The sequence below is a fragment of the Camelus ferus genome, chromosome 6, assembly GCF_009834535.1.
Source record: "Camelus ferus isolate YT-003-E chromosome 6, BCGSAC_Cfer_1.0, whole genome shotgun sequence".
Classification (NCBI taxonomy): domain Eukaryota; kingdom Metazoa; phylum Chordata; class Mammalia; order Artiodactyla; family Camelidae; genus Camelus; species Camelus ferus.
In genome coordinates, this window is record NC_045701.1 from 70,946,961 (window position 1) to 70,961,287 (window position 14,327).

A 14,327-nucleotide genomic window follows, 5' to 3' on the forward strand; every position below is an offset into this window, starting at 1 on the left:
GCATTCATCTAACAAGCACCCTTACCCCTCCTTTTTCTAACCTCCCAAATGCCTCAGCCAGGAGCACCTGCCTGAATTCCTACATGCCTCACCCAAATAGTCCTAATGTATGCACACAGTGGCTAGAGTTAGGCTTGTGGGCTGTGAGTAACAAAAGAGTGGTTGTGAATGTGTGCAGGAGACAACTCTTTGAAAGTGCCTGGGAGGGACAGTTAAGAGTTTAGGGGTGCTAAGTCATTGTTTTGGGGAGCAGATTTAGATAAGTAGAAGAAGGTTGCAACAGCATTACAATCTCAATCTCTGGAAGCCAGGAATATCATTCTGTCATGAAGCAATTCCACAAAGATGAAAATTAGTTCCTAGAAAAGCAAAAAACAAAATTATGATAAAAAGATTAAAGAAAGAAAAATAAATGACAAATAAGCAAACAAAAAGACCCATTTTTTTAACAAACAAGAAAATGCACAATAAAAACAAAACAAAAAGACCCAAAAAAGCAAAAATGAAATAAATAAAATAAAAAAAACCCAAATTGGAATTGTTCATTATATGTTATTCAATAGTGACTTGATCTGTGTTCTTATATATATGACCATTCCTTAAAACTATTTGATAGGTAATAACTACTTCTTAAAATATTTTCATTGTTACCCTTTTAATACAGTTAATTTATCAACATTTTAAAATAACATTCTTTCTATTCTTAAATAGTTAATATTTATTACATCATTAAAATGAATGCTTACTTTACTCTCTTCTTACATAATTTCAGAGGACTTTAAGATACTCTTAAATTGTGTGAGATGATAAGACAGCTTGACTGGAGGATTTACTGCCAATGGCTCTCTGATCAGAGCCATGCCATCACATGTGAAGCAGAGAAGTATTTTTAGCAAACAATAAATAAGGTGTGAAAATGACAAAAGTCCTCAAGACAGCCATTTAATATTTTTGCTTTTCCAAGTTATATGCTAAATGGCATTCACACTTTAAAGATTTTTTTTTAAATGACTGTATTACTTATATTGATTCCCTTCCTAATCTTTAAACTTTCTTCTTGATTGCCCTCTCATCCCAACATGTGCTTTATAATGCATTTGCAGAGATTGGCAGGGAGTTAAATTTTTTTCCAAAATCCTCTGCAAAGTTTAATTCTCAGCCATGATTGGCCTGTGTGTCAGCACATTTATTCATTCGTTTATGTATTCAACAGATAATTATTGATCTCCTAGTCCATGCCAAGTACTGTTCTAGATGTTAATGATACCACAGGAAAAGCTAAACAGATAAACATCCCTGCCTTCACTTTTTGCTTGTATCTGTTGATTTCATGTATTTTCTTTCATGGAGTTGCCTATCAGAAAATCTGTGTTTATAATTTGAGGCTAGCTTTGAAGATTAGTATGTATTGGTCTCCCTTGTGTCCAAAGGTAAAACATTCATGGTTATTTATGCACAAGTGTATATTAGTCTGCTTGGGGTGCCAAAACAGAATACTTTAGACTGGGTGACTTAAATCACAGAAATTCATTTCTCACAGTTCTGGAAGCTGGGAAGTCCAGGATTAAAGTGCTAGCAAGGTAGGTTTTGTTCTGAGGCCTCTTTTTTGACTTGTAGATGGCCACCATCTCACTCTGCGCTCACATGGCCCCTTCTTTGTGTATTCTCAGGCAGAGAGAGTGAATACAAGCTCTCTTGTGACTCTTCTAATAACGGCATTAATCCTATCAGACCAGGACTTCCCCTTCATGACCTCATCTAACCCTAACTACCTCCTTGAAGCCCATCTTCAAATACCATCACATTGAGTAGGGGAGTTCGGGGTGTCAACATATGAATTTGTGGGCAACACATTTAGTCCATAACAATGAATATTGCTGAAAAGATCAAAAGTTGGTTATTAAAATGCCTTTCCCTAGATTGTGTATACAAAAAGGGAAATGAACAAAAGTTCCTGATATTAGGACTTCTGTCAAATCGAAGTTACTTCTAGGAATCGGGAGAGACAATTTGCATCCCCATTTCTTGAATTATTCCGTATTCTTTCTACTTGACAGATTTATTTGCCTTGTTTTGTTAGTCATCTTTTAAATAATAGTATATTTTCATGCTTCACACCATCTTAGTTCCTCTGTTACCTTTATATTTCTTGGCTCCCATAACATTGAAATCACTTAAAACTTCCATTCTCCTACAACCTTCCTGATCATCATTCAGAAGCCAAAGTAGCCCAGATCATCTTTGGGGATCCATGACGAGCATGGTCCACTTGACTGCCTCTGTGGGATATCTTTGGTCCAGGACTCTTGAAGTCCAGCAGCCACAGTGTTTCTCAAGTTGTAGCCTTTTGTTCACAGCTCTTTTTTGTGTCTCTGATGACTCTTATCCCAGTATTTCCCCCCTCAAATTCTAAAACATCCCCACTGTCCAGCTTATTCATCTGTGACATAGTAGATTGCTCCTTGTCTTTCTGTCTTATATCTCACTTTTCCTAACTCTCCTTCACCAGTGCTGAAAGAATACAGTTTCTTAATGAAATAAATACATATTTAATCTTACATTGAGGTTATTTTCAAATTTTTTCTCATGTCTTTCAAAATATTAGATAGACTAAAACCAAGATTAGGAGTAAGTACTAGCTTAGAAAGCTGTGTGAACATCTTTCTGTATTTCTTTTTTTTTTTTTTAACTTGTATCTCTCTCAACCCCTAGTGTTTTCCTACTATTCTTTTTTCTCTTTTTCCTTTGAGTTTACTAGCTTTCATCTATTTCCCAGGGTTTCAGGCTAAGAGATCGATTACAGAAAATGGGCTTGGGATTTGAGCTTATACTTAAATGTAGGGAACATAATGATGTTGAGGGACTGACTAGAGGGAAATGAAGAAAGATGTTGAAACATTTTTTTGTTTCTGTTTTTCCTTCTCCTTAGCGTTCCCGTCCACTCTCTGCCAGTGACACAGAAATGAAAAACCTTGTGGGCTCAGCCCGGGAGAAGATGCCGGGGAAGTTAGGTGGCTCTGTGCTCGGTCTGTCAATGGAGGAGGTAAAGATAACTCCATTTCAGGCCTTTGTGGGTTAACATAGGGTTCAGTGAGAATCAGTGAGTGATTCATAATATTCAACCAACTCATATCTTACATTGATAAGAGAAAGATTCAAGATGGGAGAAAAAGCTTCTCAAAAAACAGCATCTTAAATGGAATTAATTCCTTCTTTCATGCTTCTTTCATATTCTTGGGTTATAACTCTCTACCTCTGTTCTGTAACCACATGGATTACAGTTTTCAAAATAGGTACTCATTTTATTTTATTTTCTCTTCCTCCATGTAGATCAAAGTTTTACGGAGGGTAAAGGAAGAGAATGATCGGAGAGGTGGATTTATTCGCATATTCCCTACATCAGAGACATGGGAAATATATGGGTGAGGTGACTACCTTTTCTTTTTTTTTATATCTGTACTTCAGGTCCAGAGTGTTGAGTTAATTGTGACACAGTATCATCATTACTCTCCGTGTGGTGCCTTTGTTCTTTTGTTTATTTATTTATAACAGTATGAATATTACCCAACCCAAGAACTAGAGCATTAATGGTAATTTAATCTACCTATTCACTGTTCTTCCCTTTTCTCTAGTCCCCTACCTCCTTCCTAACTAGCCCCCTAACCCAGGGTTAGACACTGTCCTAAATTTTGTGGTTATCATTACCTTGATTTGAAAAAAAATTGTTTTATCATCAATATGTGTGCCTAAGCAATATAGTTTGTTTTCAGTCATCACTGAGATCTAGTTTACATGCAGTAACATGTGTCCAGTTTAAGTCAGATGATGAATTTTGACAAATATAAACACTATTTTAATCACCACAATCAAGATATAGGATATTTCACCACCTCCAGACGTCCCTGGTGCCCCTTTACAGTCAGTCCCCCTCATTAGCCTGAGCCTCGAACATCTTCTCATCTGCTTTACATCACTATTGTTTTTCTAGAATTTTATATAAATAGAATCATACAGTATATATTCTTTTTTTCCCCTTTTTTTCAGTATATATTCTTTGATGTCTGGATTCTTTTGTTTGGGATAATGTTTTTGAGAAATTATCCATGTTGTGTGAAATGGTAGTAGTTCATTCCTTATTATTGTTATATACTGTTTCATTGCATGAATAGAGCATAATTTGTTTATTCATTTACCTGTGTGGAACATTTGGGTTGTGTCCAGTTTGGGGCAGTTATGAAGAAAGCTGCTATTATGAACATTCATGTACAGGTCTCTGTGTGGGTATATGATATTATTTCTCTTGGATAAATACCTAGGAGTGGAATAGATGGGTCACATGATAAAGGATAAGAGAGAGAACCATTTTACGTTTTACCAACAACGTATGAGAGGTCCATTTGTTCCTCGTACTTGCTAACACTTGGTATTGTCAGGCTTTTTAATTTTGGGCATTCTGGGGAGTGTGTAGTGTGTCTCTGTAGTTTTAATTTGCTTTTTTCTGGTGAATAATAATATTGAGCATTCATGTGCTATTGGCCATTTGTGTATCTTCTTTTTTTCCATTTTAAATGTAAGATTTTTATCTTTTCATATTATTATATTATAAAGGCCTCTTGATACAAGTCCTTTCCTAGATATTTATATTATGAATATTTTCTCCAAGTATATGGCTAGCTTTTTCCTTTTTTTAACAGTGGCTTTCAAAGAACAGAAGTTTTAAATTTCAATGAAGTCCAATTGACCAATGTTTTTTAAGGTTTATGTATTTTGTGTTTCCCATGTAAGAAATCTTTGCCAATCCCAGCTTCGCAAAGCTTTTTATGTTTTCTTCTAGAAGATTTATAATTTTAGCATTTATAGTTAGGCCTATAATATGTATTGATTTAATTTTTGTGTGTGGTATGAGTTAAGGATTGAAGTTCATTTCCTTCCATGTGGATGTCCATTTGTTCCAGCACCATTTGTTGAAATTACCTTGCTGAATTTAACTGTGGCAACTTTGTTGAAAGTTAATTGAAATATATATGTTTAGTTTTAGACTTTGTTCAGTGTCACTGATCTATGTGTTTGTGGTATCTGTAGCTTTGTAGTAAGTCTTGAGATTAGGTAGTTGAGTCTTCCAACTTTGTTCCTTTTCAAAAGCATTTTGACTGTCTTGTGTCCTTTGTATTTCCAAAGAAATTTCAGAATTTCTTTGTCAGTTTCTACGCAAAAGTCTGCTCACTTTTGATTGGCATTGCACTGAACATATAGATTAATTTTGGGAGAGTGGATATTTTAACAATATTGAATTTTTCAGTCCATGAACATGATATAACCCTCCATTTATTTTAGGTCTTTTAAAAATTTCTTTTAGCAATGTTTTATAGTTTTCAGTGTAAAAATCTTGATCATGTTTCATTAGATTTATCACTTAGCGTCTCATGCTTTTGGATAATAGTGTAAATGTTATTTTTAACAGTTTTATTGAGTTATAATTGACAAACAGCATATATTCAAAGTGTACAGTTTGATAAATTTTAACATATGTATATATTTGTGAAACTACCACTACAACCAGCAAAATGAACATATACATCACTCCCCAAAGTTTCTGTGTTCCCCTGTGTAATTCATCTCTCCTACGCCTCCCTTTCATTCCATGCCTATTCCTGTCCCTGGACAGCTACTTATCTGCTTTCTGTCACTAAAGATGAATTTTGCACTCCCTAGAATTTCATAAATAGAATTCTAGATTGTTCTCATATTTTCTGGTCTTTTTTTTACTTGGCAAGATTGTTTTAGATTTATACATATTATAGCACGAATCAATGATTTGATTTCTTTTGATTGTCAAGTAGTATTCTATTATAGGCATAGACTAGAATTTGTTTATCCTTTCATCTGTTGATTAACATTTCGGTTGATTCCTAGTCTTTGGTTATTGCAAAGAAAGACTATGAACATTTATATACAGATCTTCGTATGAACATGTGCTTTCATTTCTCCTGGGTAAATACCTACTTGTGGAATGACTGGATCATATCATTGTATATGTTTAACTTTTTAAGAAACTGCCATATTGTTTTTCTAAAGTGGTTTTACCATTTTACATTCCCATCGCAAGTGTATGAAAGTTCCATTTCCTCCACATCCACATCAACAGTTGATATGGGCAGCTTAATTTTAACTCCTCTAGGAGATATACAGTGATATCTCATTATAGTTTAATTTGCATTTCTCTAATGACTAATGATGTTGATCATCTCTTCATGTGCTCATTTTCTGTTTGGTGATCCAATATTTTGCCCAATTTTTTTTTATGAGGGTGGTTGTTTTCTTATCATTGAGTTGTGAGAATTCTTTATATATTCTGGGTATAATTCCTTTATCACATGTATACTTCGTAAAGATTTTTTTTCCCAGTATGTTACTTGTCTTTTCATCCTTTCAACAGTGTCTTTTGAAAAGCAGAAGTTTTAAATTTTGATTAATTCCAATGTGTGCATTTTTTCTTTTATTTACTGTGCTTTAGTATCTAAGAAATCTTTGCCTATCCCAGGTTTTCTTGTATGTTTCTCAATAGAAATGTTATAGTTTTAAGTTTTACATGTAAGTCTGATCCATTTTGAGTTAATTTTTGTATGTGGTGCATGATATGGATCAAAGTTCTTTTTTTTTTTTTCTTCCCCAGATGGAGAGTCCATGGTTTTAGCACCATTTTTTGAAAAGACTACCCTTTCTCCATTGAATTGCCTTTTCAGTTTTGTGGGCAGTCACTGTGTAGATCTGTTTCTTTACTGCTGCTTCTTTTCCATTGATCTTTTTGTCTTTGTGCCAGTACAATACCACACTGTGCTGATTGATGTAGCTCTATAAAAAAATCTTGGTCTAAGTTTGTTCTTTTTCCACATTGTTTTGGTTATTCTAGGTTATTTGCATTTTCATTTGGATTTTAGAATTAGTTTGTCAGTTTCTACAAAAATGCCTGCTTAGGATTTTGATTGAGATTACACTGACTCTTTGCATCAGTTTGAAGAGAAATGGTTCTCTAACATTACTGAGTCTTCCAACTCATGAACAAGGAGTACCTATCCATTTATTTAGGTCATCTTTAATTTCTCTTAGCAATGTTCTTTAGTGTTCAGTGTATAGGTCTTTTATAGCTTTTGTCAGATTTATTCCTAAGTATTTAATATGTTTTGATTCTACTGTAAATGATTTTGTTTTGTTAATTTTAATTTCTGATTGCTGCTTATATCTAGAAATACAATTGATTTTTCCATATTGTTCTTGTTTCTTGCAGTCTTGCTAAACTCACTTACCAGTTATTGAAGGTTTTTAGAGATTCCATTGGATCTTCTACCTAGATAAGAAGATTATCTGTGAATAAAGACAGCTTTACTTCTTCCTTTCCAATTTAGATGTGTTTTATTTCTTTATTCTTGCTTGATTGCACTGGCAGGAACCTCCAGCACAATGCTGAATAGGACTGGTGAGAGCAGACATCCCAGTCTGGTTCCTGATCTTAGGGTAAGCATTTAGCCTTTTACCATTAAGTATGATGTGGACAGTAGGTTTTTCATAAATGCCTTTTATTAGATGGAAGGAGTTCCTTTCTTTTCCTCCTTTGCTAAGACTTTTTATCAGAAGTGGATGTTGGACTTTGTCAAATGCTTTTTCTATATCTCTTGACATAATCATATGCTTTTTCTTTTTTGGTTTGTTAATATAGTGAATTACATTGATTTTTGAATGTTAAACCCAACATTGCATTCCTGAAATAAACTCACTTGGTCATGATATATTATCTTTTTTATATATAATTGAATTTGATTTGCTGAAATTTTACTTAAAATTTTTACATCTATGTTTATGAAAGATACTGATCTATAGTTTTCTTATAATGTCTTTGTGTTCAGTATGAGGGTAATGCTGGCTTCATAGAATAAGCTGGAACATATTATCACCTCTTCAGTTTTCTGGAAGAGTTTCTGGAGAATTGGTTTTATTTATTTTTTGAGTGTTTGGTAGAAATCACTAGTGGAGCCACCTGGACCAGGAGTTCCATTTCAGTTTCTTTAATAGATAGAGGGCCATTCAGTTTATCTATTTCTACTTGAATGCGCTTTGGTAGTTAGTTTAAGGCATTTGTCCATTTCATATATGTTGTATTTATAAGCATAAAATTGTTTATAATGTTCCCTTATCCTTTGAACATCTGTAGAATCTTTAGTGATACTACTTTTCTCGTTTCTGCGGTAATTTGTTTCTTCTCTTTTTATCCCATTCATTCTGGCTACAGGTTTATCAGTTTTATTGATCTTCTAAGAGACTTAGTTTTTTATTTCATTGTTTTGTCTATTTCTTGAACATTGACTTCCATCCTAATATTAATTATTTCCTTTCTTTAATTTATTATGTGCTTCATTTGCTCTCTTTTTTCCCCTAGTTTCTTTAGATGGAAGCTGATGTCATTGATTTGAGACATTAAGTGAAACATAAGATATGTGTTTTAAGTGCTATAAATTTCCTACTAAGTACTGTTTTTGCAAGTTTTCACATCTACTTATCTGCTATAATATACCCACTCTAGCTTTCTTTTTTTTTTTTTTAAGTTTAAGGTGTATGGCATAATGATTTGAGATGATTATCACGAGTTTAATGAATATCCATCAGCTCATATAGATACAAAATTTAAAAAATAGAAAAAAATTTCTTCTTGTGATGAGAGCTCTTAAGAGTTACTCTTTTAACAACTTTCATATATAACATACACCAGTGTTAATTATATTTATTTTATATTGTACATTATACCCCTAGTACTTATTTATCTGATAACTGGAATTTTGTACCTTTTTTCTGCCTTCATCCAGTTCCTCCACCCCACCCCTACCTACTCCAGCTTTCTTGTGACTAGTGTTGCAAAGGTATACCTTTTTTCATTGTTTTACTTACAATCTATCTGTGCCTTTATATTTAAAGTAGATTTCTGTAAAAGAAGGAAATCCTGCCACTTGTGGCAACATGGATGAACTTAGGGGAATAATGCTAAGTGAAATAAACCAGAAAAAGACAAATATTATATGATATTACTTGTATGTGGAATCCAAAAAAAAAAAAAAAATAGAACTCATAGAAACAAAGAGTGAAATGGTGGTTGCCATGGGCTGGGGTAGAAGATATGAGAAATGTTGGTTAAAGGGTACAAACTTTCAGTTATAAGATGAATAAATTCTGGGAAATCTAATGTACAGCATAGTGATATGGTTGGGTTTAGATATGTCACATTACTGGTTGTTTTCTATTTGTCTAATGTGTTCTTTTTTTCCCTTTTTATTTTCTCCTGCCTTCTTTGGATTAATTAATTTCTCCTACGTCTTTTGTTTTGTTTTTTAAAAGGGTGGTTGCTCTAGGGTGACAATCTGCATCTTTTACTTACCACAGTGCACCTTAAAATAATAATATACTATTTCACGTGTAATGTAGGAATTTTACAACCAGTATGCTTCTATTTCCCTCTCCTGGCCTTTGGGCTATTACTGTCATGTATTTTACTTCTCTGTTAAGTTATGAATCCCATAGTACATTGTTACTTTTGCTTTGAACAGTTTAAGGAAATTTAAATATGAGAAATATTTGATTTAAATAAATTTAAATCTATTTATATATATACTACCCCTTTCCGATTATATACACTACTATTTTCAATGCTTTTCCTTCCTCTGTGTTGATCCAGGTTTTTATCTGGTATCATTTTCTTCTATCTGAAGAACTTCTTTTGTGGATCAGCTTAATCCTTTTCAGGCTCTTTTAGAAGTGTTTTTATGGTTTGTTTAGATAGCTGTTTGTTTAGGTCTAGAATAATTCCACTACTGAAGACTTTTTTGGGGCCTGTTAAATGACCCCCATATTCAGTGAGAGCTCTCCATTCTGATTGGTGGGAACTCAATCAATTGGCAGCCCTGTGTGAACTTTGGAGAGTGTTCAGCTTTCACTTTTTCTTTAATGTTCTTTACCCTGACAGTTGCTCTTTGCCCAACCTATGGACTTTCCCCCTATGCCTGAGCAGATCTGTATTCACCCAAAGACTCAAAGTGTCCCTTGTGATGATTTTTTGGGTATCTTCCTATGCATAGCTTCTTCCTCTCTGGGACATTGCTCCAAAAATTCTAGCTGCTTCCTAGAACTTTCATCTCTGTTATCTCAACACAGAGCCTCTTGGGTTCTACTTGAATTCTCTTTCTGCATAATCTGGAAATTGCCTCTAGGTGGTAAAAGGACAAGTCCTACAACAGTTATTATCTCTTATGTGGAAGCGGGGTTCTGTTGTTTAGTTTTTATTTCTTTTGAACTTTTTCTCAAAAACAACAGTGTGCTCTATGTACACTTTTTTCATTATTATGTTAAAGTTCATGTTGTTACATGTAGCTGTAATTCATTCTTTTTCACTGCTATATTGTATTTTTCTGTGTATTTATATTGGTGTAAAATTTCCCATTGTCCTGTTGATGGTATTTGGCTTCTTTCTGGTCTTTTGATGTTAAAGACAGCTAGGCTGTAAATATTCTTATGTATGTCTCCTGGGTATATATCTGGAGTGGAATTACTGGGCCATAAGATATGTAAATATTCAACTTTTAAAAATAATGCTTAAAAAAAGATAATGCTAAATTGTTTTCCAAAGTGACTATGTAAATTTACACTCCTCTCAGCAGTGCCTAAGAGATCCTGTTGATCTGTGTCTTCTCCTGTATTGTATCTCCAATAACAGTGGCACTGTTAGACTTCTTAATTTTTGTCAGTATACTGAGTGTAAAATGGTATCTTATTTTGGCCTTGATTTGCATTTTGCTGATTAGTAGTAAGATTGAGAACTTCTGTACTTGTTTATAGGTGACACATTTTTCTTCCACTGGTGACTGGCATTTGATCTAGTTGGGACACTAGTGGTTCTAAGTATAGAGCTAGAACTTAGAGGAATAAAAGAACTAGATTTTTGTTTGTTTCATTTTGTTTTGAAAACCCAGCTGTTCATAGAAAAATCTTTTTATCTTGCAAAAATATCCTATCCATGTTGTTAACACCTTATAAAGACCTAGGAATTCAACAGAAAGATATTGCTTGGCTTTTCAAAATTAGATAGAAATATATCTTTTGATATTTTTGAAGAATTTCAATATTTGAAGTTCCTAGAAAACATTTTTAATTAATGAAAGTGGAATCAGGGCCTTAATTGAGAGTTTTTCTAAGGAAACAGTTACAGATAATGTTGGGAGTCTCGTAGGGAATCCAATATTAATACACAAAGACTAAGATGGAGGCCAAAGTATCCCCTTCCATACTGATAAAGTCTAGGTTGAGAGACTTGATTATGTCTGTGTGCAAGCAAATGCGCTTTCTGTTGAACTTCAGAATTAGACAGATTTACACACCCATTTGTAGGCAGGGTTAGACTGAGCTGAGCGTCAGGAGCACCTGACCCTATGAGAGCAGCAGAGGATGTGTATTTCCTAAGAAAGATTGTCTCCCCAGAGAAAGAAGGGAGATGCTCATTGAATTTTTCCCGAATTACCGATCTGGTAAATTACTTTACCTCTCCTGGGACTTCTGTGAAAAGCAGCAGAGAGATGCAAAGAATATTAAATGAATTGAGTTACCTTCGTGGAGAGTGGGGAAGATGTGTTTATCTACTAACAAATATGCCTTTTTATTAATATGTCTTTATTGAACTCACACGAGCCTGGCATTATGCTTGGTGCTTTGGAGTATGAAACGAAGATTAGATGGGATCCCTGCTCTTTGAGAGTTAACAGTATGATTGTGGAGAAGTTATTTATACATGTAATAAGAATAGCTCACATTTGTATAGCTCTTTGTAATATAATGGACTTTATACATATCATTGTTATTCCCACTATAATAATAAGGAAAGTAAGGTTCACTAAAGTAATGGAACTTGTCCACGATCACACAGTGGGACTTGATGCAGGTATTCTGACCCCAAATCCTACTTCTTTCCTGCTGCATCATGCTGCTTTCCAAGAAGAAAAATTTTAGTCTGTGAGACGGTATATGACAGGTCCCTCAGGCATATGGTGAAGGCCAAGGCAGAAGTCCAGAACAAGGGCTTCTCTGTAGACTTGAGCGGTCATACCAGGGGAGGCTTCGTGCAGCACGGTGGACTTAAGCTGCTTCTTTAAGGATAGATTATGGATAAGTAGAGAGGTGTGAGGAGAAGGTGTCCAGACAGGCAGAAGGATTAGCGGGAGGTGTGGTGTGAGAGGATTATAAGGAGACTTGCCTGACTACTTCAGGATCCACGTTGGGGAACTGTGTGGGGAAAGTGTGAATGAATTGGTGGTATAGATTACTCAACTTTTGCAATCTTGAAAGAGAGAGTATATGCCTCCTGCAGTTGGTGTCAAAGAGCCATTGAAAGCTCTTGAGAAATAAGATGATTGAAACACTCTGTTGACATTTTCATGCCCTTGATGCATCTCCCGTTCCCAGCTTTATTGGACTTCTTTTCTAGCTATATATGGTTTTTGGTGGTGGTTTTGTTTTTATCTTCCAGTTTCATTTTTTGAATTTAGTCTATCACCTTTTATTAATCCAAGAAATCCTGGCTTTCTATTTTCTAAATTAAGTCCTCTGTATTTTTTCATTTTATTATATTTTCTGCTATTCTAGTGTGCTGTGATTTTAATTTGAACAACTGTCTCCTCCTTTGCAGCTTTAGAGACACTATATTTTTTTAGAAACAGTGTATAAGTGACCTGTCACTTTTGTGCTTGGCTCATGTTTTTATTTCTTTGTTTTCCCTTTCAACTAAGCTTAAGAAATAAACAGTTTCTTTCTTTGCATTTCAGGTCCTACCTTGAACACAAGACCTCCATGAACTATATGCTGGCAACACGTCTCTTCCACGACAGGTGGGGATGTGTTAATCTTACAGGTGGGGATTTAGTAGAACTAGATTACAAAAATTAGGAGAAAGTACAGGCAAAAAAAGAGGAGACTTTATGAAAGTCTTTAGTAAAATCTCTGATGAAAAGAGCCTTTCAGAAAACACAATATAAAACCTCATTTTTTCAGAATCCATTAATTCTCAGCACTTTATAATGTTGCCAGAGGCTACAAATTAAACCGTAAAGATCTTTAAGCAATCTAAACATAGGCCCTAAACGTTTTTCTTCTTAAAGGAAGGCTCTTACCCAGTGCCTTTTTACTTTAGACACAATTTTAACAGACACAATCATCTGTTTTTCTAGACTAGACGAGATTAGAATGATCAGATTAGAAAAGGTGGAGGGGGAGGTAATTCACAAAATAAATACAGTGAGAGTTGTAAGAAATGACAACTGATAACCTCAATACAAGGGAAAATAGGGGAGAAATGATGGAAAGCAGACATTGGAATTCAAATAGCACAGCAGTCAGGACTGCTTAGTCCTGCATACTTTTGTTGCCCCTGAGACATAACTACATTACAGCACAGTTCAGTAATTGACTGACAAAATAAGGAATCTTAGTTATTTAAAGAAATCTATATTATTTTCAAGCTATGTGTGCTTTTTTTGTGGGGTTCTTAAAAATAGATACCCAGATTTCAGCCATTCCTTACAATATCATTATCAGGAAATATATGGGATTTCTAATTTCTCTCTGAAAATTTGTGGCTATTACCATTAATTTAGTAATAACACTGCATAGCTTCTAATGAAAGTGATCTTAAGATTTACTTGGAAAACATGGAAGCTCAGTTCTTTATATATAACCTGGTCCCAGCCCTCCCACCTCTTGCCTCCTCTCTGGAAACTTTTACAAGGCTTCTTTATCTTTAGAGTTCAGATACTGTACCAAGATGTTTTCTGGTGTGTTACTTTTCAGAATTTTGGTTTTGCAGTGGATGAATCCTTTCAGTCTGAGGATTTAAGTCTATTAACTGGGGGCAATATTCTCCTTATTCTGTCTTTCCTTTCCTTGTCAGACTTCTCTTAGATGAATTGTAGATCTTTTGCTATATCATCCCATTTGTCTTTACTTTTTTCTCATACTTTTGATCTCATTGTCTCTTGGCTTTAAATTCTTGGAGATTTCTTGAACTTTGTCTTCTAAGCTTCTAAACTGACCTTCAGCCTTACTTGTTTTGTTATTCAGTACCAGCTCAGGAAAGGGTTGTTTGACTTTTTTATTTTGGCAAGTATGAGTTTGGCATGCAAAAACTATGTTTTCTTCTAACTAGTTTTCATGGTTTATGGATGTAATATTAAATTGGTTCTGGTACCAATTCCAGTGTGGAGGGGGCAGGGCGATTCCCCCATAGTACCATGCAGTTGCACCCT

The 14,327-nt window shown here is 34.5% G+C and overlaps 1 protein-coding gene across 17 annotated transcripts in view; it reads left to right on the top strand.

Moving 5' to 3' along the window:
* TTLL5 (tubulin tyrosine ligase like 5) overlaps nt 1–14,327 on the top strand; it is a 254,847-nt gene that overhangs the window by 67,651 nt on the left and 172,869 nt on the right. For all 17 annotated transcript variants that reach the window (XM_032482399.1, XM_032482401.1, XM_032482408.1 and 14 more), the window contains 3 exons: nt 2,930–3,043; nt 3,331–3,422; nt 12,852–12,914. In XM_032482399.1, the coding sequence (XP_032338290.1) occupies nt 2,930–3,043; nt 3,331–3,422; nt 12,852–12,914 (269 nt within the window). The remainder of the gene's footprint in view (nt 1–2,929; nt 3,044–3,330; nt 3,423–12,851; nt 12,915–14,327) is intronic.